Source organism: Hesperophylax consimilis, chromosome 23 (genome assembly GCF_061612785.1).
Source record: "Hesperophylax consimilis isolate HC1 chromosome 23, BYU_Hcon_1.0, whole genome shotgun sequence".
In the NCBI taxonomy this organism is placed as follows: Eukaryota; Metazoa; Arthropoda; class Insecta; order Trichoptera; family Limnephilidae; genus Hesperophylax; species Hesperophylax consimilis.
This window is the reverse complement of record NC_142858.1, coordinates 20,609,447-20,636,429: the sequence shown is the minus strand read 5'-3', so window position 1 is coordinate 20,636,429 and position 26,983 is coordinate 20,609,447. Positions and strand designations below refer to the sequence as shown.

Here is a 26,983-nt window from a genome sequence, read left to right as displayed (position 1 = left end):
CAATAACAGTGCATTTCTCTTAGGTATTGATCATGTATGTGTTGCAATTTATGTTCCAGTCCCAATGTCCTGGAGAACGGCTCGCTGCATCCGTCCTTCGTGGAGTACATTGACGGGGCGCGGCTGTGCCTCGAGGCAGAAACGGAGAAAGATGCGCCGGCCGTGCAAGAGATCAAACTGATCTTCTGCCATTTCGTCAAGAAGATAATCAAGAGTTTCCCCTGTGAGTTCATACATCCATAAGTGTCGAAAATTTGATCTGTCCTGTACATGAAATCCTGCTAAATACTTTTCTCCGGGATTGCAGAAACACGATAACGGGCCGTTTATATGAATTTTCTTGTGTTCAACAGCTCGGCCATATAATGGTATGCCGGTCTCTTCAAGACCCAATTCACTCCTTCCTTTCTTCAATAAGACCCTCCATACAGCATTCCCAAAGATGACATAAGCAAATCATTTCCCTTATTTTTTTTTTTTTTGAGCTTCACTAGTATTATGGTAATCTATATGTCAATGTGTTTGTTTCTTTACAGTGGAAAAGTATATGAACTTGCTGAAGAAGGACTTGCGGAAAAACCTGTTCCAGCTATTTGCCGGTTGGTCGGGTCACTTTGGTAAGGCGCTGGGTACTCTGGTGTCCCCTCCCCTCGTGCCCCCTGTTCCTCTCGACACGGACAAGACTCTGCAGTTCGCAGCCTTACAGGTGAATACAACCACTTATCGTCCATGCTAGTTCAATACCGTGTATGTACCAATATTTTCAAAGTACATTTAGGCATTTTCAGTTGAACAGCGCAAGCCACATTGATTGGTTGTACTTAGTTAAAGTCAATGAACAAATCCCCAGTAGTTAAGCAAGCAAGAGCGCGTATATCCGTAGATAATTTTTGTTCCTCCTGAACATTTTTTACAAATGATTCTACCGCTGTATTGCACTTATATTGTTATGTAGGAACTAATGTGCTATTTTTATACGTAGACAAAATGTATTAAATAATTTTCTAAAAACTCGGCCTGATTACAGGTTCGCTTAGCGAGGCGGATTGTGTCCAACTTTAAATATACTATATTAAATGCCATTTTCTTATTACTTTTCTCATATATAATTATTTTCATATTACTGTTCTTATTTAAAATTAACACTAAAAGTAAATAGCATGAAGAATACTTAAATGTGTCATAAATTTATTATTGTAATACTTAAAAATAGTGTGCTGCAACAATCCCAAATGAGAACCAGCTTAATACTAATGGTTGTGAAATCATAAAATGATAATAATATTTTCATATTTTATTATCCTCTATAATACCGGGACATCCGTGACGGGCGAAAAATGCACTAAACAGCCTTAATTTGGCTTTCAGTTCCTTGATTGTTGAGGCATAGTCAGCTAATCATATTGTATCAGATTATATATTTATAATTCTCATTATTTCAGGCTATGAGCGCTCTGCTGTATTGTGGACCTTGCTTCGCCCCCAATGGGTTGAGTGAGGATGGCCTGTTCTACCCGTGGCTGCATCAGCTGCTTGCTTCAGAAGATGAAAAGGTATGCATTATAAAGTCACATTTTTTACAACCATTTATAGTAGACTCTGCATAATGTTAACTATTCCGATTTAACAGCTTGTGTGACAGAGCAACAATCAGTAACTGTGTCTGAAAAATGTTGAGTTAATATCAGCATAATGAACAAAATTATAAAACTTAGATGGTTCCAAAGTGAATGGTAGAAGAAGTGAGAAAGCCTAGGAATACATGGCACAGTCAGCTAAATAAAATACTTGATTTGGGTTATTGTTTGTACGTACATGTATGAAGCGAGGAATTTGTATCGAGAGTGCATTCTGTAGTGGTTAATTCTCTCTATGTACCACCTAGTTAATTAGTTAGTTAATATTAACCTGGAAACTATTTCAGATCTACGAACTGGGAAAGGAGACCGTTGTGCTCCTGTTGGATATGAATGTGGACATTGGTCCGCTGCTGGATTGGGTCATTGACAAGTGTTACACCGGTGAGCCGCGCGTAGCTGATGGGGCCTTTCTCGCCCTCGCCACCATCTTCAGTACCAAGTAACTTATTGTTCATTATTACAATATATTTCTATTTATTTGTGATAAAATAATAAATCAATTTTGCAATTATCGTTATTATCCAGATGATTAAATCTAAGTGCTTATCGGGGAATGAGCAAGTTATACATTTTTTTGTATTTTTACAATTAAATGTACCTCGTAAATCAGGGCAGCTGATTAAAAATTTCATAAAGAATGTTGTCAGCTAAATTTTTGCTATTTGTTTTTGGGGTGTTATGCTGTGTTGCGCTAACTCCTTCTTTAGCCAACGTTTCGGACACCAAACTAAGAAAACCACTTTAAATAAAAAATGATACGTTAATGTTAGCTCAGAGGGTTGGAACTGGCAACACGGTATCACAACCTCATACATAAGCTCACATTTTAACACAACCTCAAATAACACATCTGCCCTGATGATGGACACTGCAATGATGTCCGAAACGTTGGCTAAAGAATTAGTTAGCGTAACACGGCATAACACCCCAAAAACAAATAACAAAAATACTTTTGGCCGTGAAAATCTTAAATCATATTTGTCATCTAAAATTCTTTTAGCTGATTTTATTAATTATTACATTGGTGTTAGATCTCTAATTGGGTACATAGTTCAGAATTTCTCAGAATTGTTTGTACATTGAATTCTTTAAATTCTTGTGTTTCAATGAAATATTCGGGCCCTTGAAGACTGAAATTAAGAAAAGTCTGATGCCTGATATGAATATTATGCAATATGATTGTTATAATTCTAATTGTCTTGCAGGGAGTATCCGTGCGACCACTACACGGCCGTCATCAACGTGACGCTCATGTGCACTGGCTGCCCGCGCGACCGCGTCCACGAGGCAGCACTGCAGTTGCTGCAATTGCTGGACAAGCGCTTCTTTGGCAATGTCAACCCACTGCCGGCTGATGGAGATCAAGCTGGTGAGTTACAAATTAAAGTCATCTGATGTTGTGGATGGGAAGACAAAGGATAGAGATGTTTGAATTTGTACTTAAATTCTTGCATGTGTTCAAGTGTAGTTTCATCTATGAAATAAAATAATACTGTCTAACTTTTGAATAACCCCTCATGCCCCGAAAAAATATTCCCGCTTAGCATTCAATTTCAAATTTTTAAGATATTTCAAAATAAAATGCTGTTTTTGAAAGCAAATGAAAGACTATCAGATTTTAGTAATACAAACCGACATTTGCAATTAAAAATATTAAAATTTAAAGATAAAGTTTTTAAAGTAAATGGATTTGTAATTACCACTTTACATGAAATTAAAAACGTATTTAATTAAACAAAAGTATTATAAAAGTTATTGTCAAATCACTTTTTTTTTTATTTTATATAAATTTGGAAACTTTGATATATGAATATATATTTTCAGTTGCGTGGTGATCTCTCTTTCTAACACTGTTTAAATCATGTATCTCATCACAATACAAAATGAGATTTTTATGAGTGCGTGTCAGACGGGTATATCATTTGAATTCTACTATCCTAATGTTAAGCATGTTCCCCTGAAGGTGCAGACCAAGGCAAGGGCACACTGGACGTGCTGCTCTCCACCACCTACTGCCGCTCGCAGCTCTACTTGTCGCGCCAGCTGTCTCAGCTCCACCCAGAGCTGACCATGCCTATGTTCTCAGGTTTGTTCAAGTTACTCCTACATTACATTACAGCACCTTTGAGGTATTTTTCACAAAAATGGCGCTATACAAGTTATCCAATTATTATTATTCTATAAGCTGTCATAGCTCAGTGGTCAGAGCTGTAGACCGGAAATCGAAAGGACACGGGTTCAAGTCCCATTGGCGTCATGTATCTTTTATCAGGAGATTTTTCAATGTGGATGAGTGTTTCAGGCAAATAATTATTGCTTGTAAAATAATTATTATTCTACTGCTATGTCGACTTTCTCTTGTGTGCTCGAGAATATACCGTCTTAATGTGTGGTGTTTGTTTGCAGAGATAACCCACAGATTCCAGACAGCCCGCTTCGAGGTGCGGCAGCTTCTCCCGCAGTACATGCTGCCCTGGCTGGTCAACATTGAGCTGGTGGACCCCAACGTGCCTCCCGCAAACCCATTGTCATACTTTCAGGTAGCTTTAAATTTTACTTTATTTACTTCTATATATCGTCGCATTAATTCGTAGAATGCATAACTCCCAAATGTAAAATTTTACAGGAGGCACAAAAAACCTCGTAGTGAAAAAACATTTCGAACATAAAATATATTTGGAAATTTATTTTCAATCATTAAACTTTTGTAAGTTAAGGCTTTCTATTTCAAATCGGAGTTAGGAAGTTTACGTAAAAACCGAGAATGGAGATACGCATTTTACAAAAGATACATACTTTTCTGCGAACAGTTTTATGAACAACCTAGCGGAAAATTTGGGAGATAGGAATTTTACATTTACAAAATAAAACACAACAATGTATGTGTATGTCGAGGCAGTCTATTTAGATGCATTTTAATGATGCGGAAGGTTATCGTTAAAGGAGTGGTAATTCTTTTCTAATGTCTGTTTTAAGTCTTGTAAATGCTGGTACTTTTCCTTCCTTAAGGGATTAAATCTGACTCTCAAGTGAAATCTTCAAACTCTGGAGATCATTACAGATTCGGCGACGGTTTTGTGCTGGGTGAGATCTACACTGACCGGGAGTAGTCGTGTCAGAGATGATCGTTAAGTGACGTTTGGAGTTGATGAAGGAGATTGTAGAAGAATTTGATCTGACATTGTCGATCACCCTTGTTGTCCTGTAGAAATAAAACTGATGTACTTACTAGGGTTTGCAAGACCCGGGCAAAGAGTAGCCATGACAGGAAACGTTGTGAAAGAGACTCCTCAGAGTGTGAAGATAGGTGGGAGAGACTTGAAAGTGGAACTGGTGAGCAAACATGTGCTTTAAGCGTAGAAACTCTTCATGCTCAGCATCACTTTGGAGTAAAGTGAACGCTTCATCTTGCCCGGCTGGTCGATCCCGAGGCGAGAAGAAAGGACGTCGATAGATGCGTGCGTTCCTGCGTACAATGCAGGACAATTGACCCTCCACCATCATCCCATGAAGCGGGTAATCTTAATGTTGTGACAACCTGGAGTCGCTTGGCAGTTGATGTTACTCATTTCGGTAGGAAATGTTTACTCACATTTATCGATTGCGGTCCAAGTAGATTTGCCGTGTGGCGGGAAATCGAGTCAGATAATGCGGCTTCGATTATCAGACATTTGGAAGAAGTGTTTCGGGAAAGAGGCCCGCCCAAAGTAGTTCTCATGGACAATGGTACTGCATTTTGTTCCTACAGTGTTACAGATAAGTGTAAGAGATGGAATGTTCGTCAAAGATTTTGCGCGGCATACCGACCAGCTGGAAACGGTATAGTTGAACGACATCATCAAACAATAAAGAGAACTGCAGCCAGAAGTGGAAGCGATCCCCTGCAGGCAGTGTTTCGGTACAATCTTTGGCTGCAAAAAGTCAGGATGATCGAGGATTAGCGCTGTCTAGTATAGTTCACACTTCACACTCGTTGAGACACCCTTCTGCGCAAGTGAATATAGAAGAGGAAGTATTGACTGAGCTCTAAGTGGGCGATCTTCTTGCGGTTAAACCAGTAGATGGGAGATGCACATCGTGCATGGAAGGGTGACAGGACTTACTTCAGTCAACAACATCGAAGTAGATGGCATACCAAGACATGTGCTTGACCCGCGGAAGATGCCTGACAGAGAACGGACTGTGTCTGAGGAGAGACGAGATGGAATTGCCGCACGTTCCACCGTAAATATTTTGGGTTTGTTTGAAGAGGACAGTGAAGAACCGGATCCGGATATGCATCAGGAGGAGATCCACTTGCAAAGAGATGGTGACCTTGAAGAAGAGATAATCACAGAACAAGGACCTATTAGGTATTTACGAAACCGCAGAGGCACATAAAACAAGAGAGCTACGGCAGAGCGTCACACGGTGCAGAAGACGTCAGTTTAGACTACAGATATAAAACACTATTCGTGACTTCACAATTAAAATTAAGGTTATAAAATGTTCAAAATTGATTAATCAACTTATCTCAGTTAATTTCACGGTAAAACTATTACACCGTAAATAAATTTCCTCAGTCAAAAACACAACAAGCGTGCACGGCTCACCGGCCAATACTGAATTAAGGAGTTACGAAGTATTCGCGAGTAAAAATGGCACCATAATTTTACGCAGTTTCCTAATTTGTGTTTATCTAAAAGGTTAATTTTTTTTTAAATTTTCGAGTTTTACTAGTCGATGCGGGTCTAATTTTAACACCAGATGGCATTAAAAACGTATTTTCGAAAAATTTGGAGTTACGCAGTCTACGAATTAATGCGACGATATGTACCTACATACCATTGTACGTACATAATTATATTTGACTATCTTTTTCCTTGTGAGTCTAAGAACATATTATCTATCATTAAAGAAGAAGATAATACTAATAAATCAAAAAGAAACATGAAACCGAACAAGACAGAAAAATAAAAAGATAACAGTCACAGCTAGGAATTGAACCCAGGATTTCTTGTCTTCTGTGTCTTGTACTGTTTCGTGTTTCATTTTGATTTATTGGTATTATTTTCTTCAATGTAATATTACATTGATGGTCAAAATAAGTTGTTCCTGAACATATTATCTGTTTATTTGATTTAATTTCTTTTCCCAGTATTATACATCTGAGCCGACACGAACAAATGGTAGAAGAGAAGGAATGGGCTCTGCTGAAGCAACCGTAATGGTTTTGAATAACCTTTTCTACATAACAGCCAAGGTATTTACACTTATGTTATATTTTCAACCAAAACAAACAGGTATTTTACCAATGAATTTCAGACATATTCTGTTGCTATTTTCTATGTATTTTCTCTTATCCAGTTACATTGTTGTCGAATATTTCTGTTATTTTAGATACTGGTAATTTTTTGTAATCATACCTACTATATTTTAAGCAATTATACTGTACTGTAGCATTAGTAAATAGACTGGCTCCCCAGTTAAACCCGAGCATATTTCTCTGTTAACTGAGTAATTAAATTAGTTAATTAAGAATGTTATGTAACATATTATCCATTTATATGTATAATTTAATAAAAAAATAATATCAATGCCCTCAATATATACATAAAGTTATGATGGTTTTTGAATTATAAACATAAATTCACAACTGTTGTTTGTTATTTTCAGTTTTCAGACTACCATCCAAAGGAGATAGAGGAACTGTGGGCTACCCTGTGTGCCTGCTGGCCTAACAACCTCAAAGTCATCATGAGGTACCTCATCATCATCTCCGGAATGGCGCCCAGTGAACTGTTGCCTTACGTAAGTCAAGTTTTCTTTAGTGTTCTCCCTTTTCTAATAGGCTTAGTTTACTACAGTCCTTGGAGAGGAATGTTCAATCCTCAGTCATACAAAAAATAAATAAAATTGAAATTCGCTAGTTACCGGCCCAATGGATGGCGCAACTAGATCGTAAATTAAAAATAGATGTATTATAGTAAAAAAATCTTTGTTTTTACAAGTCGTTTTTTTTATTTTGAAATTACATAAAGATAACTCCAGCAAAGGGCCATCGTTCACCATTGACAAAGAATGTTTATCAACCTAAATTCTTCCACGATTATCCTCCTTCTCATAAGTCTCACATGAAAACAAAAACGATTGAAAATACCAGAATGTCAAAAGTTTTTAAACAAACCATAGAAATTGAAGAATATGCCTTCTTTCTATATCATACTCTTTTAAAACAACATAAGATGCACAGGTGATGGCTCACCACGGATCTTGCGTGAGTCCAACTATACCGCTTTTGATTTAATAATCAATCAATGAAGCTTATTTTGTTGTTTCAATACAGACTAGGATTGAATCTAATTCTAACAATGTTTATTGTCTCCAGGCGAAACGCGTGGTGCTCTATCTGGCGCGCTCGCGTCCGGAGCGACTCCTTGACGAGATGATGACGGAGCTGCAGACCGTTGAGACACTGAACTGCCTCATCGAGCGCACAGAGACGCCACCGTATTACCGCTTAACAAGCATGCGCAAGGCGAGCTCGCACTCCGACGGGGGTACCGCGGGTGGCAGTGGTCACAATGGCGGCGAACCCGGCGTACGCGGTGACCTCACCGTGGAGAAGGGCACCATCCACACCAAACGACACAGTGGCGAAGATCCCATCAAGCAAACGTAAGTCTATACATTTCAAAATCATCAATAAATTAATAAATCAACAGTATCAGTTACCCATGGTTAAAAATAAATCCTTCATGACATCGACAATACTAGTCCCAGGCAGAGATCGTACGCATGTCATCGACGACTGTCCTATTAAATGTTCTTCAATCAAGATTGTGAATTAAAACTCAAGGAAGCTTCGGTCACAAGCTGTTTATTGTTGAAGAGAAATCAAAAGAACACTGATTATCTACTAAATTAAATTGACTAATAAAATGGTTGCTATGCTAAAATGAATGTGACGTCTGTTGGCAATATTATATATAAACCTTAACCGCATTTGGTAAAATTTGTCTAAAATAAAAAAATATATTAAAATAAAATAATTATTAATAAGGATTATCAAAATAAACTGTAAAACTCATACATCACGGCTTAATTCATAGCTTAACTTACATTTATCAAATTTTACAGTAAGCACAAAAAAATTGTTTTTTTTAAACTATCATGAATTTTTAAATTTAACACATAAATTTTTATGTTATACCTCTTTTCTATACAGTGAAAAGTGAGTGCCTATGAGTCTATGAGTGCCTCTGTCTATACAGTGAAAAGATGAGGGAGCTATATAGCATTTTAATCATACAAGATTATTAAGCATCTCTTATATCAAGGCTGCCCAACCCCAGGCCCGCGGGCCACAATGTGGCGAATGAATTATAGGGCCACTTATGGTGAACCATTTTCAAAAAACCCGCCAATCCGCCAATTTGAAAAAGAAGTGTCGCGGGCCCGCAGTAAAACAAACAATCCAGCTTGCGCGCGGTCACCAGTGCTTCCAACGAAGGCGATTTATTGCTATTTAGGCTACTCAGAACGAGAATCAGCGACGAAAAAATCTAACCTGTTGAACTTACTTTTTAAACAAAAATACACCGGATTTTGATATAATATTTTTTGCGTCCGAAATGGAATCTTGTAGCCACCCCCCCCGCCCCATGGAATTCGAAAAATTGTTGTGGGGAATCACATATGATGTTTTTGGCTGCGCGGAATTTTTTCTCAGCGAAGTTCCAAGATTTCAAATATTTTGTGGGGAGCACTCATTTTAGTGGCCCGCCAGTGATTCAAAATCGTCAATTTCGCACAACTGTTAAAAAGGTTGGGCAGCCTTGTCTTATATGAATACATTGTATGCCTATTGCAGCCCCAAGGCGGACAGCGTGCTGAGGTCTTCAGTGCGTCCCTCCGAGCCACCGGTCGCTGAAAAACCGGCACGTGCTTCCCTCACCCCGGCAATCACGCGTACAATGGAGGAACCGGGCTCTCCCAATACGGACACCACTCTGGTAAGCTTTATACTAATACAGAGGAACTCCAGTCCAATTCTTTAATATATAAACCCCAACAAACCGCACCAAATCTACAGCGAGTGAGGTGTGACTTCACGGTGACTGATTTTTGTCATTTGATAGATACTCTATTTGATTTTGTATGCCAAATTCAAGTCATTTCTTATTCTTAAATTTAACTGTTTTTCTTGTGAAGCTGTGTGGAGTGCATGGAAAAACAGGGGTAGTTGGCTTCCCCCTTGGGTGACTCTAGCAGATAAACAGCATGATAGTTTAAATTCAATTAATTAATTTTGGTTTTTGATCTAGAACCAGTCGTCTGACGACTTCCCCAGTCAGCGGACGCCCACGGGCTCGCACAGCAACCTGCCCATGGACGGCAAGCCGGACAACCCCCAGCCGCACCCACTGCCCATGCCCGAGTTTGGAGGCTACTTCGCACCGCTCACAGAATACCTGCCGGACAGCGCACAGCCAATCTCTGGCTTCCACAGGTTCATATTACATTTACTACAACTTTTATTCATTTGTTACTACTCGCTCAATCTACGTAGCTTTAGGGTTTAAACCACATCACATTTGATGACCATCAAATCAACCATTTATAAATTTTGTGCATATTTACAGTCCCTGTCAAAATGCTGTTTCTCCATCTGTTTCAACCTTTGATCAATTTATGATCAGCTGTTAAGCATAAAGGACGTGCTGTTTTAATGGTCATTAAATGTGATAGAGTTTGAAATAACCCAAGACTAGTGTTCTTCTTAATCCTTTTATCCTTTACTCAATAAAGCCACCCCTAAAATGGGAAACTGTCCAGTTAGTGAAAGTGGCAGATTATAGTGCATACACTCAAAATATCCTAAAAATTAAAAATATAACAAATGTTATAAGCAATAATTAGTCGCCTGAAAATATCTCCCGAGTAAAAATAGTTTATATTCGTATGGATATTTCAAGCGACTATTTATTGCTTATAATAATTTGTTATCCTTTGTGCTATACATAAAAAACCTTGTGTTATAAACATTAGTTTATCATTAAAAAAAAATTATAGTATAGTATGTTTTTATTTAATTATAAAAAAATATATTTCTTATCTAGTATAAACCTTTAACAACGTATTTTCTTATAATTAAGTGTGTAAGGGTAAGATAACTCAACCCAATGGTGTACATAATAGCGGATTATAATGCCGTCATATGCAAAAAGGCAGCTAGGAGTTTTTTTTTAAATTCCTAGTTATTTTTTTTGCTTATAACAGTAGCATAGAAGTTGTCAGATAATCGAGCGGCGAATTACTCAAAAAATACTGTGCATGTCGTCAAATCTGTCAGTACCTATCCAGAGTTACCTAACCCCCTATCCACTCGAGTGATTTTAGGCATATTACTCTATGTTTGCAAAAACTTTTTGAGCAATCGCTTGACATAATATGCCAAATTTATGGAACATAAAAATATGAGTTAAACGGTAAAATCTAGGTGGATTCATTGGATTTAAACCGCAGTAAGCAGTTTCATATGTTTCACTATTAATATTTTGAGGAATGGTATTAAATAATATGGTAAATGTATACATATGATTAAATCGCTTGAGTGGATTAATCATTGACAAGAATGATAACTCTAATATTTATGAATAAAAAATTTATTTCCTAGATGCAACGTAGCGGTGATGCTTCTCTGTGATGTGGTGTTGGATGGAGTAGAACTGGATTGGTCCATTCACGTACCACTAATGCTGCACATTATATTCCTCGGTCTGGATCACACCAGGTAAATAATTCAAAAACATCATTCATAAAATGGGTTCCCTTATAACATTGGTATTGATTTTATAAATTAATATCGTTATGTATAATGAACACTCTAGGGCCCTGGTACATGACCATTGCCGCCAGCTCCTTCTGAACCTGCTGATCGCCGTGGCAGCGCACAACGACCACCTGACGGTGGCGCGCCTTCTGCTCAACAGCCAGACTTCCCGACTGGGACTCGGCCTGCCGATACCCCCGCTCCAGATGGTGGTGCACATATTCACCGGTAAGAACACTATTTAACATTCATGTATGTAACTCTGTGTGTTTATTTAAAATCTTTTTTTAATCTAATAAACTTTGTATTATGACTGATTACAGAACCAGACCTCGTGTTTGACAGTTATCTGCAAGGAAATATTCCCAATTTATCCACCGTCAACAACGGTCAGGGGCAGTCTGATGGTAAATTATTTATTCTTCTTCAAAATAAGTTTAAAAGAAATAGTTGTTCCTGTAAATTATTTATTTATTTTATTTTATGGAAATGTTAATCTAGCCATCCATACCATAAAAAAAGAAAAACAAGCAGTCCCGGTGTGCTTTTGCCCTAATTAAAATATCTGTAGATTGATGAAAACCTACTTCACCACCGACTTAGTACCTTACTATCTACCGACTTGGTTCTAGCCCGTTTAGTAAGCACTCTGTCTCTCTTAGGCTGCCTGACACCGTATATAGCCATACAAAATCTGTATTTAATATTTAAGCAAAGAATGAAGACTTTTGGAACATAAAACACGCCCACATCGTATTTCTTGTGTTCTTTATTCAATGCCTAAGTAGAAACAGAATTGAATATAAATATTGTCCAAAACATTATATATTATTGTATTATATTATATTGTATGATTTATTCAAATGGATCTTTTGTTGTTACATAATATTAAGCTTTACAATGCTGGCCATTTCAACGCAATCTATCCAGTCACATGTCGTGTTTTGATACAATGCATGTAATTGGGATGTACTTCAATTTGGGAGGTGGGTTTGAGTACCGCTTCTCCGGGAACCATTAATTGTGTAACCAACACCTCTGCCATAGGTCACCCCAAGTGGTTCACTACTGCCGGTGATTTGGCAGGGGTGCCCGGGTTCATCGGTGAGGTGTATTCAGGATGCACCTGCCCACCAGCTGGGTGGCGTACCAGATCAGGAGAGGCTGGTTTGGGGAGACCGACCTCTCCAACTGGTCTTTCCTGACCCATCGCCTTGTGCCGCAGTGGGAGAGAAAGATCATTTGTCCGTCACTCATGTGCACACCGATCTTTAGATTCCTACCCACCCCTTATACCAGAACCTCCTCTCCTTCCTTTCCATAAAAAGACCCTCCATACAGCATCCCTATAGATGATATAGGCCCCGAGGGAAATTATTTTACTCATGGTCCCCCTGTGTGGGGTTAATGTAAAACAAAAACAAAAAAATTGTTTATGTAAGTGGTTAATGTTTGGTTTCTAATAATGTAATACTTTTTTAGTGGAGAGTGTAGGCTACCCCTCCCTCCCGCCTGTGATCATAACAGCGGAGCCCGAATCGGTGGCCGGTCCCTCCAACAGCAGCAGGACTCCAGCCGCTCCCGAGTCGCACAAGTCCACAGACAGCATCACAGCGGAGATCGAGCCGCCCAAGGAGTCGCCGCTGAACATTTCTGCTACCGGGCCACCGGCACCACAGCCCGGCCCCGACATGGCTACGGCGGACGTCATTAAGTCGCTCATACACTTCCTCGCCACACGGCCGCACAATACACCGCTCTGGAACTACGAGGACATCACTGCTAAAGGTATGTACATAATATATTTTATCAAAAAAATATATTCTTTGGCTATTTTTTATAGAACCATTTTTAAAGAGGCGGTTGATGCAGAACTGGGAATACTTACAAATATAACCATATGGAAATAATTAATACGACTTGGAACTGATACTATTTTCTTAATAACTTACAAGTTTTTGTAAATTGTACTGTCTTACCAGATTTTTATATATTTTTTTAAATTCTATATAATTTCCCCAGGATATCTATTTACTTATATTCAGAAATGTGTTTTTTCTTTCTAATGTTATAAATTATATTATATAAATTGTCTATGTATGAAATATTTTTTTCAATTATATTAACCAACTAAATTAGCGACCTTCACAATAAAAATATGTCATATGAGGCTTTCCTGTGAAGGTCCTTTATATATAACTCATCACAATGATCATTTAACACACCTTCAATAGTTACCTATATAACCTAGTTTTTGTTTCATTACTTTTCATGACTTATATACATATAGACATACCACTTTTTAAAGGTAATTTACTTTACTTTGTAAAGAATTGAATTGTAATTGTTAGTATGACTTTTGAATATCGTAAATATATCATTTTGCAATGCGCTTTTATAAATAAATATATTTGCAAGTTACTAAATGATATTAAGATACATTATTTTCTTATCCGAGCGAATAAAATATATTTTAGTGTGCTAAAAGCATTTTTTAGGTTCAAAATAGCATAAAATCGAGATAAGTGCGATGAGCAACTAGCAAATCCACAGTGGATTCACCGGTACCCGGCGGGTACAAACGTCAGAAACATGTGAACACCATGGTTGAAGTCAAATATGTGCTTTTTTAAACTTATATCATTTTAGTATAAGCTATCTTGGTGTTGCCATTTGAAAAAATTTAAACAATTGCAGTGCCATCAATTTTTGTCTACTATTAAATCTCAGATTGTACGTAGATTTAAATAGCTTTAGATAATTATTATTGATACACATATATTTACAGATATGGCGTTTTCTAAAACGGTTCAGATTAGTGAATGTTTAACTAGAGATAAACTGTCAAAATGATTAAAATAAAGCAAGAACATAGTATGTTAAAGTTTGCACAACAGTGCAAAAATAAAATGTATAGTGTATTAACGTACTGCAGGTGGTTTTCAACATAATATGTGAACTTCGTACATATAAAAAGAATCATTTTAAATTAAAATAAATATCATTCTTAGCCCTGCTATTTCAGCATTACTGCGTAGCATCATATTTTTCTGCCCTATTTATTATAATAAATAATAATAACATAACATTTATATAGCGCAGTTTTGTGTTGTTTCACTTCAAGTGCGCTTAGGTGCCCCGGGTGTTATTGTATATTTTTGTGTATGCATATATAATAATGATGTAATGATTAGGGCGGAGTGATTTTTTTTAATTTTAAAAATCCCTATATGTTTAAACAGTAATCCTATACTATATGAGAAAAATCATGAAATTTTATTGACCTGTGACTACATCTTCAGGCGGCGTCTTAAATTTACAATATGTATATTTTTTTTTGGTACTTATCATAGTAATTCGGTAACACGTTGTATTATAAATGTTTTGGTTCTGCAACACAGGACACAACAAATCTTTTCTTGTGTTGGGCATTTTTTTAGTAAATAAGTGTCACATAAAAAAATCCATGCGCGGGAGTTATTTTGAGTTTTTGCATTTCGCATTGATGAAAATTTATGGATGCTTGTTTTACGGAAGTCACTTTTACCCATTTTTAAATCCATTATTACAGCTTTGTAACGGAGTGATTTCATGTATATAGTCATTATTTATTTTATGTATGAAGTCATACTTGCTACCAATGAAAATGTAATAACTATTAAGTATACAAGTTGAAAATGGCGAAACTTGGCGAATTGTTTATAATATTTATGTTTCCAACCTACCTATCCTTTATTGTAGGATTGTTAGTTTTTTTTGTCTTTTAACTCCATAGATGAGACCCTGAGGAAAATAATTTTTCTCCCAGCATATTTCGTCTTTCGGAATGGTGCGTGGATGGTCTTTTTGAGAAGAAGAAGGAGTGAACATGGGTTTTGAAGACACCCATGTTGTTAGGAGAAGGAAACACAAAAGCTGGCGAATCTGTAATCTGCCTTAATTTAGCATTGTTGATTTAACCCATTGCATTATAACTTGTATGTGTGTAATTATTTTCTTACTCTTGCCTTTTTATTGGGTATAGCATAACTTTCTTACTTTCATACCATGAAACTCGTAAATTTTTTAAGGTACCAGAAACTAGACATATGGGATAAATTATGCCATTTTTTTTAATCTCAGTCTTGAAGGGACCATAAAACAAAACTTCCCATTTGCGAACCTTATATTTGGTTTCACTGCATTTGTATAACAGGCGATTTTTTACTTTATTCTGCATAAAATGTTGGCTATATAGGATAGGGCGAAATTGCTTAACATTATTATTTTTGGTAAATCATGACAGAAATTTATTTAATTATTTAAAGGCAGATATTATTCCTAAACAGTTCAGTACTCAAAGAGTTAGAATATGACATTTCTTATTGAATGTTACTTACGTTTTATTATTGATTAAATGTGTTGTTTCAGTATGGAGTGTCCGCAGTTGTTGCCAACTGAACACATTACTGCAGCACGTGCTGAAGGTGTTCCGGGAGTCGCTCCCCCATGCTCTCATCAGCGAGCGCTGGGCGCAGACGGCCCTGCAGCTTGGGCTCTCCTGCTCCTCGCGCCACTACGCTGGGCGCTCTCTACAGGTACGCACTACATACACTGACACTTTGCACAACATCTCGTCACATTGTCGTTTTCTCATTTGTGTCATATAAATATGTGTGTGGTGGCAACTAAGAAATAAGATATAAGAAAAGATCGTTTTGTAAAATCTAGCGATGAAAGTTTTGCACTACATCTCATCACTTTATTGGTTTCTCATTTTTGCCATATACATATAATATGTGGTGGCAACAAATCAAGAAGAGGTGTTATTGTTTTGTAAAAACTAGCGATTACTTGCGACTTTGCGAACATGAAAATGAACTAAAGCGATTGTGTGTTGAATGATTGATTTCAGGGTATTTACGATTTGATATTCTTGCAGGTGTTCAGATTCATTGGCGTGGCCATGACAGGTCGTATGGTGTCTGATATCCTCTCTCGTCTCGTCGAGACCGTGGCTGAGCAAGGGGAGGACATGCAAGGATACGTCACCGAGTTACTACTGACCCTTGAGGCGGCTGTGGACTCTCTGGAATCAAACTTCAGGCCCCTTGACTTCATGAGGGAAATATTCAAGTCTACCCCCAACCTCAATAACAAGGATGCTCAGGGCAACATGCTATCTTCTGGAGGTATGATTCTTATTTATAATGCACTTTTTCAACATTTAATCATTTAAAATAAGTTCTAGAGGGGGATCTGCGCTGCTTTCTTAATGAAATATCTATTTGCAGGAAAACGGTCTCCGGGTGGCTGTGGAGGTTGCATGACAAACCACACTCGGAGCACTAGCTACTCCGTTTCCTACTGCATGAGGAAGAACGCACAATCCTCGCCCAATGACAACAAAGGTAAACAAAAGTAAAACTAATGAATTTTAATGATTCCTTCATCGATTACTTGTTCATTTCTCATGGTTTAACGGCTTATTCCAGAAAGAGGCAGAGGATGTGCCGAGCAACTGAATAGCAAGATTTGTCCAAACCTTTGTCGCTCCCGTTCTGCCCAGTCGCTGAAGATGCTTGGAGACTCTGCTACTCAGGTAGGTTTCAGAATACAACTTGTTGTTTTTTTCCAAATTAATCTCTCATAATAAGAAATGTAATTGCCCTAATCAGTTTTTTGCCAATGAAATTGTCTGCTTGGTCCAAATATTTCCAGTGAAGAGATATAATAATTTGATAAAATTTATAATGTACAATTTTACAGTGTTACATATATGTATTGGAAACAAAAATGTAAATAAATCGCTGAAGAAAATCATTGTCTTACCCACTGATTTGAACATATAAATATGCTCATTGATGCCGTGCATTGCTGTGTCACCAAAGGTAGGCTGTATGTAGTGTTTCAAGTTCAGTAATGAATAGTGTCCATTGAATATTTGAAGATAGCCACTTATTATCATCTTTTACTGATTGTTGTGGCCAACTAAATAAACGAGCATACAAGTTCTTTCCCATTTCTTATAAATTAGTCAGATTTAAAAAATTTTATTTTTTGATTTTTTAAAAATTTTTTAGTGCTTTCACACAAACGAAGTATTAAATTCTGTTAAGTCCAAATACAAAGGGGGTTACCTACGGAGCATCGGACCATTATATGGTTCATTGTTTTTCGTAGGGGAGGCTCAGCTTTTCAAGACTGGTACTTAATTCCTGTGTCACCAAAGAAAATTAAGATTAAGCTTTCTTAAGCGTCTTTCAGTTCCAAACGTGAGGCCACTAAATTGATTGAAAATTTGTAATATTATGATTTTAGGACGACAAGTTAACCATCCTGTCCACGCTGTTCTGGGTGGGAGTGTCGTTGCTGGAGTCGGACTACGAACACGAGTTCCTGCTAGGTGTGGGACTGCTGTCGCGTGTCATGCACCGTCTACCGTTGGACCGGCCTGACGCACGCGACCGCGTAGACCGCCTCCAGTCTCAACTGCGTTGGCCCAACTTCCCCGGTCTGCACGCCCTGCTGCTCAAGGTAACCACATGCTAATGCTAAAGAAGCTTCCAGACATATCTGATACCAAAGTGAAGAAAACATGGCTTTCTAAAGCAGATTCCTCCAAAGTGGGCGATATTGCCACACTAGGGGTGCTGGAGAGATCCAAGGGGAGGGTGTGGCCATAGTAGTAACGGGAGGTAACAAGGAGTAATAGAGGGTATTGAATGTCAGGAAAGCAGTGACGCTGACACAACTTTGAAGTTTTCAATTTCGAAAATGACACTTAAGCATTACATTCAAAGCAAATTTGAGATCATTTAACATAAATAATTTCACACAGGTATAATGCACATCACAGATAACCAAAATTAGTATGTATTTTTTTATTTATAAGTACATGTTACATGATTAATAAATTTATTTAGAGAAGATACATTAGAACACCATACTAGGCAGCTGCCTGTTTCATGGTGCCCAATGGAGGAATGGTTAGTTAGAATTTACGTCTAGTGTAAACATATTTTGGTAGAATAATAAAATAAAAAAATTTGGTAAAAAAAATGTTTTCAATAACTCACAAAGTTTTCTATAAAATATAGACAAATATATAAAATAGTACACATATGTACATACATACACATGCACACGCAAGTATATATACATACATACATGTATATATGCATATACATATACATACACATACACAACATACATATACTTACATACATGTATCATATTCCTCACACATGTAAACAATATATACACCTCTATCTGAGTACGAGAAGCAGGTTACCGACACTATCCCACTCACTCATCAAGAAATCCCCAAGCGCCTTCCTGAAACTGTCGTATTTGGCAATTGACTTTATTTCTATTGGTAAATTGTTGAAGATTTTAGGAGCAAGAAAATTAAATTGTGACTGCGCCATTGAGGTTCTTGTTGTTGGAATAGTATATGTATGATTTCTTTCTGTTGATATTTGGTTGTGTTCCAGGGCTGCACCCACCCAACCACCTACGAGCCCGTGGTGGGTCTGCTAACGGAGCTGACCCCGCTTCTGGAGCTCAGCGTGATCGACCCCACCCAGTGTCTGGCTTTCCCCATGAACGTGGTGGCCCTGCTGCCCTACATGCTGCTGCACTACGAGGACGCCAACGAGACCTGCGTCAGGGCTGCCCACCACATTGCCCAGGTACGCACAACTCTATTGGGAACTCTCATCCTTACCTCATGAGACGTTTGACAGAAAGTGAAGAACATCGGAACTCTCAGTGCCAGTATCAAATCAATAAATAAATAGTAACAATTATTTTATTGGATAAATAAGAGTCGCGTGTTATTTAAGTAACAAAGACAACTATTCAATATGGATAGTGCACTCTACTAGTAGAACTACTAACGGGACACTGCCACCTCAGGAGACACATGCAGTTGTTGGGAGTGGAAAATACCAAAAGATGCAGGAAATATGAAATGGATCAAGAGACTCCAATTCACCTATGAATAACCAAAGACAACCCCGGTAAACTTAATCAAAGGTACCGGGTTACTGTCAAAGGAATGAGGTGGCCTGAGAGGAACTATGTAAACTGTCTCCGTTTTATTAAAAAATAAATAGGTAAAAATGATGGCGGGATATAACACTTTAAAAATAAAGCAGGTGCCTAATATTATTTACATTCATCAACAAAATTCACCAACCTCAGAAACATGGAATGTGAAGGTAAAATTAGGTTTGTATCTTTTTAAAATTTATACAATGTACATTTTATAAATTGAATCTACCTTACTTGATAATGATTATGTGCACTTTAAAGGCAATCAAATAGGAATTTGTTTCCAAAATTGTTTTGTATACAGGGTTTGTTGACTTTTGCCTGAAGAATGGCGATATAATCGCTTGCTTGTTGCCAACAATAAAGAAGTTAAACTATAGCAGAAGTCAATTTGAGCACTGAAGAGTACTAATCAATGTGATGTTTCATTAGGTGTCGGTGGAAAAAAGCAAGAAGCTGGAGAACTTGGCCACGGTGATGACACTGTACAGCCGCCGCACCTTCAGCAAGGAGAGCTTCCAGTGGACCAAGTGTGTGGTGAAATACCTGTGGGATACCTACGCGCACCTGTCGCTGCAGATGTTGGCCTTTCTGGTGGAGGTGCTCGAGCGCGGTGCACCGTGCCTACAGCTGCCCGTGCTTTCAATCCTGCACTGCATGCTGCACTACATCGACCTCAACACCAGCATGTCGCAACCCATCAACGCCGATCTGCTGCGCGTCATCGCCAAGTTCATTGACGTGAGTGGCTATTTTCTTTCTCGCTTCTTTTTAATCGCTGTTCTATCTCTGAGGATTGTGAACCCTGCTCCTACTGTCCTGGTGAACTAGGCTCTGTCAGATATTACTACACCGATATCTGTACACTTCAAATAGAGTCAATAAAATAAAATCAGTACCATTACTGTTGAGCTGTAGACGTGTTTGTTTTGATGTAAATCACATTAAATTAAAAACTCGTATTATATTTAATATCGCCGTATTGAAATATGTGAACATGAGATGAGGAAGGCTACAGGAAACCATCACATGTGGCCCAATAGCTAACTTCCAATCTTCTATAAAGTATTGATAAAAGGATACACCTAAAGTAAAAGCAGGTTTTACTGTACTTGCTTCAAGCACTGGCAAAATGTTAGCCTTTTGCAGCCGTGTGAAGTTTGTTTCAATTTGTAATTTGTGTTTTAGGGAGGGAACAACTACAAGGAAGCGATGAAGATCCTGAAGTTGGTGGTAACACGCTGTTCCACATTGGTGGTGCCGCCCCACTGGGACACCAACACCACCTCCATGATGGACACTGAACTGCAAATCAAAAAGGTATGTAAAACAAATCAACATCCCGCCCTTTCGACGTTGTCTCCAGTCTACAACTATTTAAATAAAACTCCGGCACAACAAAACACTTGAACTTTATTGTGATAGATACAATGAGCTCAGAAGGCTTCTTAACAGGCAGTAGGAATAATTTGAACCTCAACTTTGAACTATTTACAATACCCTAAGTAACTCCATTACCGTAGAGTAACACTAGTATAGCTCTTATTTATGATTCCATAGGGTTGGGCAACTAACTGGTTGAAACACGTGTGTGTGTAGGCATTCCACATAAACAGCTCCTCCACGATCGATTGATACCGGTACCGTTCCAAAAACATTTATTTTCTGTCAGGATTTTTTCCAAGACAAATTCACACTCATATGAAGCCTGTTGTAAAGGGTTAAATAACCTATAGGATGAAGAAATTCTTAAAATATCTTTGTTACAAGTCATTTGTAAGATTTAATAACTATGCAGAGGCAGCTTCATACTTTAAAATTGATTCACTGAGTGTACGGAGGCATCATAAGGATGCACTATTCCTGTATAAAGTATTTAATAATAATATTCAAGGCCCAGAGTTGCTAAATAAGATTAAACTCAATGTACCTGCGCATTCAACACACTCTTCTGTCCTGTTCAGGGTGAATCAATGCAAAACGAACTCTAAGCAGAATTCTTGCCTGAACAGACTATGCAATAATTACAATAGCATATTAGAATAGAAGATTCATAGTATTATTATTGCTGTTCAGACGCAAAAAATTGTCATTACAAAGATATTTAAATTTAAAGAGTTTTACCGAAATTCACTGTAAAATTTTGGTACCTCGAAGTGGCGAAGTGTAAGAGCTTGCATTGTGCATTATTTAATTCACACTTAACCAACTCATAATAATCCAAAACTAATATTTGAATACGCCAAGTGTCAAACAATTTAGTATTTTTATTGTTAACTTTGTGGGTATCTACCTATACCGAAGCCGCAGTGAGTAGTGTATTGGCCAGTATAGTACCTACTAACATATTGGTTCCGAGTGCGCTGAGATATCTAGGCTGTCCCATTAGCCACATCTGCAAGTAAATAATTACAACTTTTTCTTTCCAAAAACCATTCTTAATATGGATGCTCAGGCATATATTTGTCTCGCAAAGGACGCAGTGAACTTACTGACCAACATGATTATGGATCCCAATAATAAATTCACGAAAGAACATATCGCTAAAATTATTCCTAGAACCAATGACATATTAGGAACAATTGGCCAAATGGCTGTTAAAATGGCGAATCTTGAGGGTGAATTAACAGCTCTTAAAACTGCAACCCCTAATGTGTGCACCCCCTCAGTTTCACAAACTCAGAGTGTCTGTGATATCCTCGCCGAAATCAAAGAACAAAGTTACAGAGATAAAAATTTGATTATTCATAATATTCCTGAGAATACATCGTTATCTCAGACTGAATCAATAAATAGCGACATAGTGTCAGTGAAAAAAATAATTTCAGATTTAGATATGTCAACATTAAATCTTGACTTGAAAATCTACAGATTGGGTCAAAGGCGTGCCGATAAACCAAGAGGAATTAAAATCGAGTTTCCGGAAGCTAAATGGCCGAAAATACTACTAAGCAAGAAACACGCATTAAAAAATAATATACGTATTTACCAAGATCAGTCATTTATGCAGCGGAAACCATTGAGTGACCTAAGAAATGAATTGGAAAATAGAAAATCTTCTGGTGAAACGGATATCACGATAAAATACATAAATAATAATCCGTCGATAGTCAAATCGAACCCAAAAAACTAAATTCTAAAATAAAAATATTTTATCAAAACGTACGTGGACTAAGAACAAAATTACAGGACCTGAAATCAACCTTACCTACTCTGGATTACGATTCTTACGCTTTCACTGAGACATGGCTGAACAAAAACATTGATACTACGGAATTGGGTTTCTTTGAACACACAGTGTACAGACAAGATAGAAGCAATAGCAATAAAACTAGAGGAGGTGGTGTGTTAATATCCGTAAATAAGAAATTCAACTCAAGAAAACTCAAATGCATCTACACTCATCTGGAACAACTATTCATCATGGTGTCTACCAATAAGGAAAAAATTATTGTTGGCTGCTTATATATACCCCCTTCTTCTGATGCTCAATTATACAAAGACCACTACCTCGAAGCTGAAACAATACGAAGAAAATTTCCAGGTGCCACTTTGATATTAACAGGAGACTACAATCTACCTAATGTAACGTGGGACACAGAAAACAATAAAACTTCATGCACGGACAACATCGATCATGGTTCCCATGATATAATCGAGATGTCAAATTTTTTAAGTCTCCGGCAGTTAAACTATGTCTACAATGTTAACGCTCGTCTTCTCGATCTAGTGTTTTCCAATTCTTCTTCTGTAAAAGTATCCGCATCTGCTGAAGATATTCTCCCAATCGACAAGTATCACCCTCCTTTAACGATCGAATGCTACAGTTCAAAAATAGAAAAAAATCCATCTCCATCAACAAAATTAAACTTTTTCAAAGCTGATTTTAAGCAAATCACAAATCTTCTATTGTCTACTGACTGGAACTTTCTTGACTTTGAAGAAAACCTAAATGTAATGGTAGACAAATTTTACTTAATTTTAAATAATGCAATTGAATTGTTTGTACCCGTCACTAAAATCACTGTGCACAACTACCCAAAATGGTTTAGCAACGACCTTATCAAAATAATTAGAGACAAAAAAATTGCTCATAAAGTTTATAAATCGTCATGTGATCCTAAAGATTATGTAAAATTTTGTGAACTAAGAAAGACAACTAAAAATATGTCCAAGTTATGTTACAAAAGGTGTATCGAAAACTGCGAAGAATTGGCAGCAGCTAATCCTCAGAATATTTATAAATTTGCGAACATGCTCAATAATAATGACTCTAGTATTCCGTCAAACATGTATTTAGATAATAAAATGGCCGATACCCCCCAAGAAGTCGTCAATCTGTTTGCTGAATTTTTCAGCAAAGTCTATGATACTGCAAACAACTCTCCATTATTCGATACAACTACAGCTAACAATGACAACAAGATCGATTTTAGCCAATGTATATTCAAAGAAAGCGATATTAGAACTAAATTAAAATCCCTTGATATTAATAAATCGGCTGGTCCCGATAACATTCCTCCAATTTTCTTATCAAAATGCTTATCAGTTTTAACATTACCTCTAACTAAACTTTTTAACTTGTCTCTAAAAATTGGTACCTTTCCACAAAAATGGAAAACCAGTTTTCTATTTCCAATCTTTAAGAAAGGAAATAGATCAGATATCTCTAACTATAGACCTATATGTATCCAATCGTCAATCCCTAAACTATTTGAATCTGCTCTGCTTTCTAAACTCTCGCCTGAGATTAACAAAGTTCTTTCACATCGTCAACATGGTTTCATGGCAAAAAGATCTACTTTTACAAACTTGATGATCTATCAGGAATACCTATTTAATACAATGCAAAAGCGTCTTCAAACAGACGTAGTGTATACTGACTTTAGTAAGGCATTCGACAAAGTCTCACATAAAATTCTCATACATAAACTTAGTGCCCTTGGAATAACAGGGAATATTTTGAGATGGTTTGAGAGTTATCTGCATAAAAGAAAAATATGTGTTAAACTCAACTCACACTATTCACACCAGTTCGAAGTCTTTACCGGCGTCCCACAGGGGTCTCATTTAGGACCAGTACTATTTTTATTGTTTATCAATGATATAACTACGGTTTTTGATGGAGTCATGATTCTCTTATTTGCAGATGATCTCAAAATTTATAAAACCATTACAAATATTCATGACTGTTACGTACTACAATTTAATCTTGTGAGGCTACAAGAGTGGTGCACCCACAATGAACTATTTCTCAATATTGATAAATGTCAAACGATAACTTTTTCCCGAATCAAAAATCCCATTACGCATCAATATAGCATCAACAACATTTTCCTAAAAAGAGTTGAGAATATTAAGGATCTTGGTATTATTTTTGACAGGCAACTAACATTTGTTCCTCATATAAACGAAATAACCAACAAGGCCATGAAATGTTTGGGTTTTATATTAAGGACAACGAAAGATTTTAAATTAATAAATTCCTTCAAACTGCTATTCACTGGTTTAGTTAGAAGTAATCTAGAGTATAACTCAACAATCTGGTCTCCATTTTATAAGATTCACCAATTAAAAATTGAAAGAGTGCAACATAAATTTCTGCGATTTATTAATTATAAATTAGGAATCCCAAACGAATATCTTAATTACACTTTCCTCATGAACTTATTAAATTTAACCGATTTATCATTGAGACGCACAGTGTGCGACTTAGTATCTCTCTTCAAAATTTCGAATGGCAGACTGGACGCCATTGATTTGACGAGTCTTATATCGCTCCGTGTACCTACGCGCGATACTCGGCAGACCGCTCTATATAATGTTCCCATATCTGCTAACAATTATTTTCAAAACTCACCTATTCAAAGACTTCTCATACTCGGTAATAAGTATAGCTCAATTGATGTTTATCATCATCAATCAGTATACAAACTAAAATACAGTATACTAGAATGTTTGTAACAGATTCATAATTTTTTTTCAAACGCATATTTTATTGTTTCATTAACTAAGCTTTGTTTTGTAAAATTCCCAATCGGGCAAAATAAAGATTGATGATTACAAAGATGGTTTACAACAAACTGTAGTGTTTATCTTTATAATAATAATAACAAACTTACCTGTCTTGTGTGTATTACCTACTTACATTATTGTACTCTTGTAACTACACTATATTTATATAAACTTATCGAACTCATTGTCCAAATTCCAATAACACCGTAACTATATATTTGAATTGTATCTACTTAACTACCTACCTATATCTGTTATATTTTTCTCAAGTTTATGTATTAGTTTAACCTATGTTCTGTAAAAAATTCAACCGACGTACTTTGTACAATAAACTTTGCTTGCTTATGTTTATAAAATAATAACACCATAACAATAACCCTACACATTGTTATGTAAGTTCATACTCAATTTATTATGCTATGTAATTAAAATATTTTATAATGCTACTGAACAACAAAACCCATAACATGTATATGTAAAAGCCTTCTAGGCGTTAATAAAATAAAATAAAATAAAAAATATTATCCAAGGTGGATATTTTCAGTTGCGAACTTACCTAATACAAGAAGTCCATAAAAGAATATTTCTCTGATGGTTTGTGAATAATGTTGTCTCTATTGTTTATATTTCTATTATGATTTGATTTATGTGTATCTACAACCTCTCTCCATGGCTATAAATGTTTTGTTTTGTAAATTTTTCGTTTTATATAATCTTTAGTTTTGTATAAATTTTTTTAATTCATATTGCTTTCTTATAAATTTAATTTGCTTATTCCCATTATGCTGTCTCAGTGGAGGTAAAGTCACAAAGAGGAAATCCATAATTGGTTTTATTTTGGCTTTATAATACTTATGTACAAACTGAAATAAATATAAACTGTTGATTTCCCGAAAATTAATAAATAAAAATATAATAAGAAGTATTTGGAAGCCAGGTGGCTAGATGGTGTGGAGGCAAACACCGTAGCTTGGAGAAAAGAACTGGAGGGAAACAGTAGGAGATTAGCAGGTGGTCAAGAATATTTAAATGTTTTATAATTCTAGGAACTACCAGGACGCACAATGGACTTCACATTTGACCTGTCGCAAACTCCGGTCATAGGGCGCAAGTACATTGCTAAGGGCAGCACAGGCCCCAACTCACTTGCCAGCATGAATCTGACTCCAGAGAAAAGTGGTTCCACAGCTGGCAGCGGGCCCAGCTCCGTCAGCGGGACGGTATCCAGTGTGGGGCTTTTAATGGGCGAGGAAATGGGCCCCAGCAGTGTGTCCAGCGTCGGGACGGAGGACTCAGGAGAGGCTGCCGCACCTGAAAGCGTGCTTTGCCACTCGCCACGCCGCTCCATGTCACTGTCCCCTGCTGACAATACCAACATCAGCGGATGGAAGCGCCCCTGGATGTCCCAGGTATTTCTTATTCCTTGTTGTTCAGTTTTTCACATTTTGACTATCATTTTATAAACATTTCTTTGTAA

The 26,983-nt window shown here is 37.0% G+C and overlaps 1 protein-coding gene across 1 annotated transcript in view; it reads left to right on the top strand.

Moving 5' to 3' along the window:
* The window catches only part of fry (microtubule binding protein furry), a 94,247-nt gene that overhangs the window by 43,765 nt on the left and 23,499 nt on the right, over positions 1 to 26,983 (top strand). Inside the window, exons 16-40 of the mRNA XM_089645876.1 lie at positions 60 to 223; positions 537 to 706; positions 1,443 to 1,553; positions 1,925 to 2,079; positions 2,846 to 3,009; positions 3,604 to 3,726; positions 4,047 to 4,180; positions 6,778 to 6,882; positions 7,296 to 7,430; positions 8,008 to 8,297; positions 9,493 to 9,634; positions 9,947 to 10,131; positions 11,299 to 11,415; positions 11,513 to 11,682; positions 11,778 to 11,861; positions 12,937 to 13,242; positions 15,865 to 16,031; positions 16,376 to 16,625; positions 16,728 to 16,844; positions 16,929 to 17,035; positions 17,755 to 17,970; positions 18,930 to 19,127; positions 19,924 to 20,232; positions 20,680 to 20,811; positions 26,553 to 26,915. Coding sequence (XP_089502002.1) covers positions 60 to 223; positions 537 to 706; positions 1,443 to 1,553; positions 1,925 to 2,079; positions 2,846 to 3,009; positions 3,604 to 3,726; positions 4,047 to 4,180; positions 6,778 to 6,882; positions 7,296 to 7,430; positions 8,008 to 8,297; positions 9,493 to 9,634; positions 9,947 to 10,131; positions 11,299 to 11,415; positions 11,513 to 11,682; positions 11,778 to 11,861; positions 12,937 to 13,242; positions 15,865 to 16,031; positions 16,376 to 16,625; positions 16,728 to 16,844; positions 16,929 to 17,035; positions 17,755 to 17,970; positions 18,930 to 19,127; positions 19,924 to 20,232; positions 20,680 to 20,811; positions 26,553 to 26,915 — 4,414 coding nt within the window. The remainder of the gene's footprint in view (positions 1 to 59; positions 224 to 536; positions 707 to 1,442; positions 1,554 to 1,924; positions 2,080 to 2,845; positions 3,010 to 3,603; positions 3,727 to 4,046; positions 4,181 to 6,777; positions 6,883 to 7,295; positions 7,431 to 8,007; positions 8,298 to 9,492; positions 9,635 to 9,946; positions 10,132 to 11,298; positions 11,416 to 11,512; positions 11,683 to 11,777; positions 11,862 to 12,936; positions 13,243 to 15,864; positions 16,032 to 16,375; positions 16,626 to 16,727; positions 16,845 to 16,928; positions 17,036 to 17,754; positions 17,971 to 18,929; positions 19,128 to 19,923; positions 20,233 to 20,679; positions 20,812 to 26,552; positions 26,916 to 26,983) is intronic.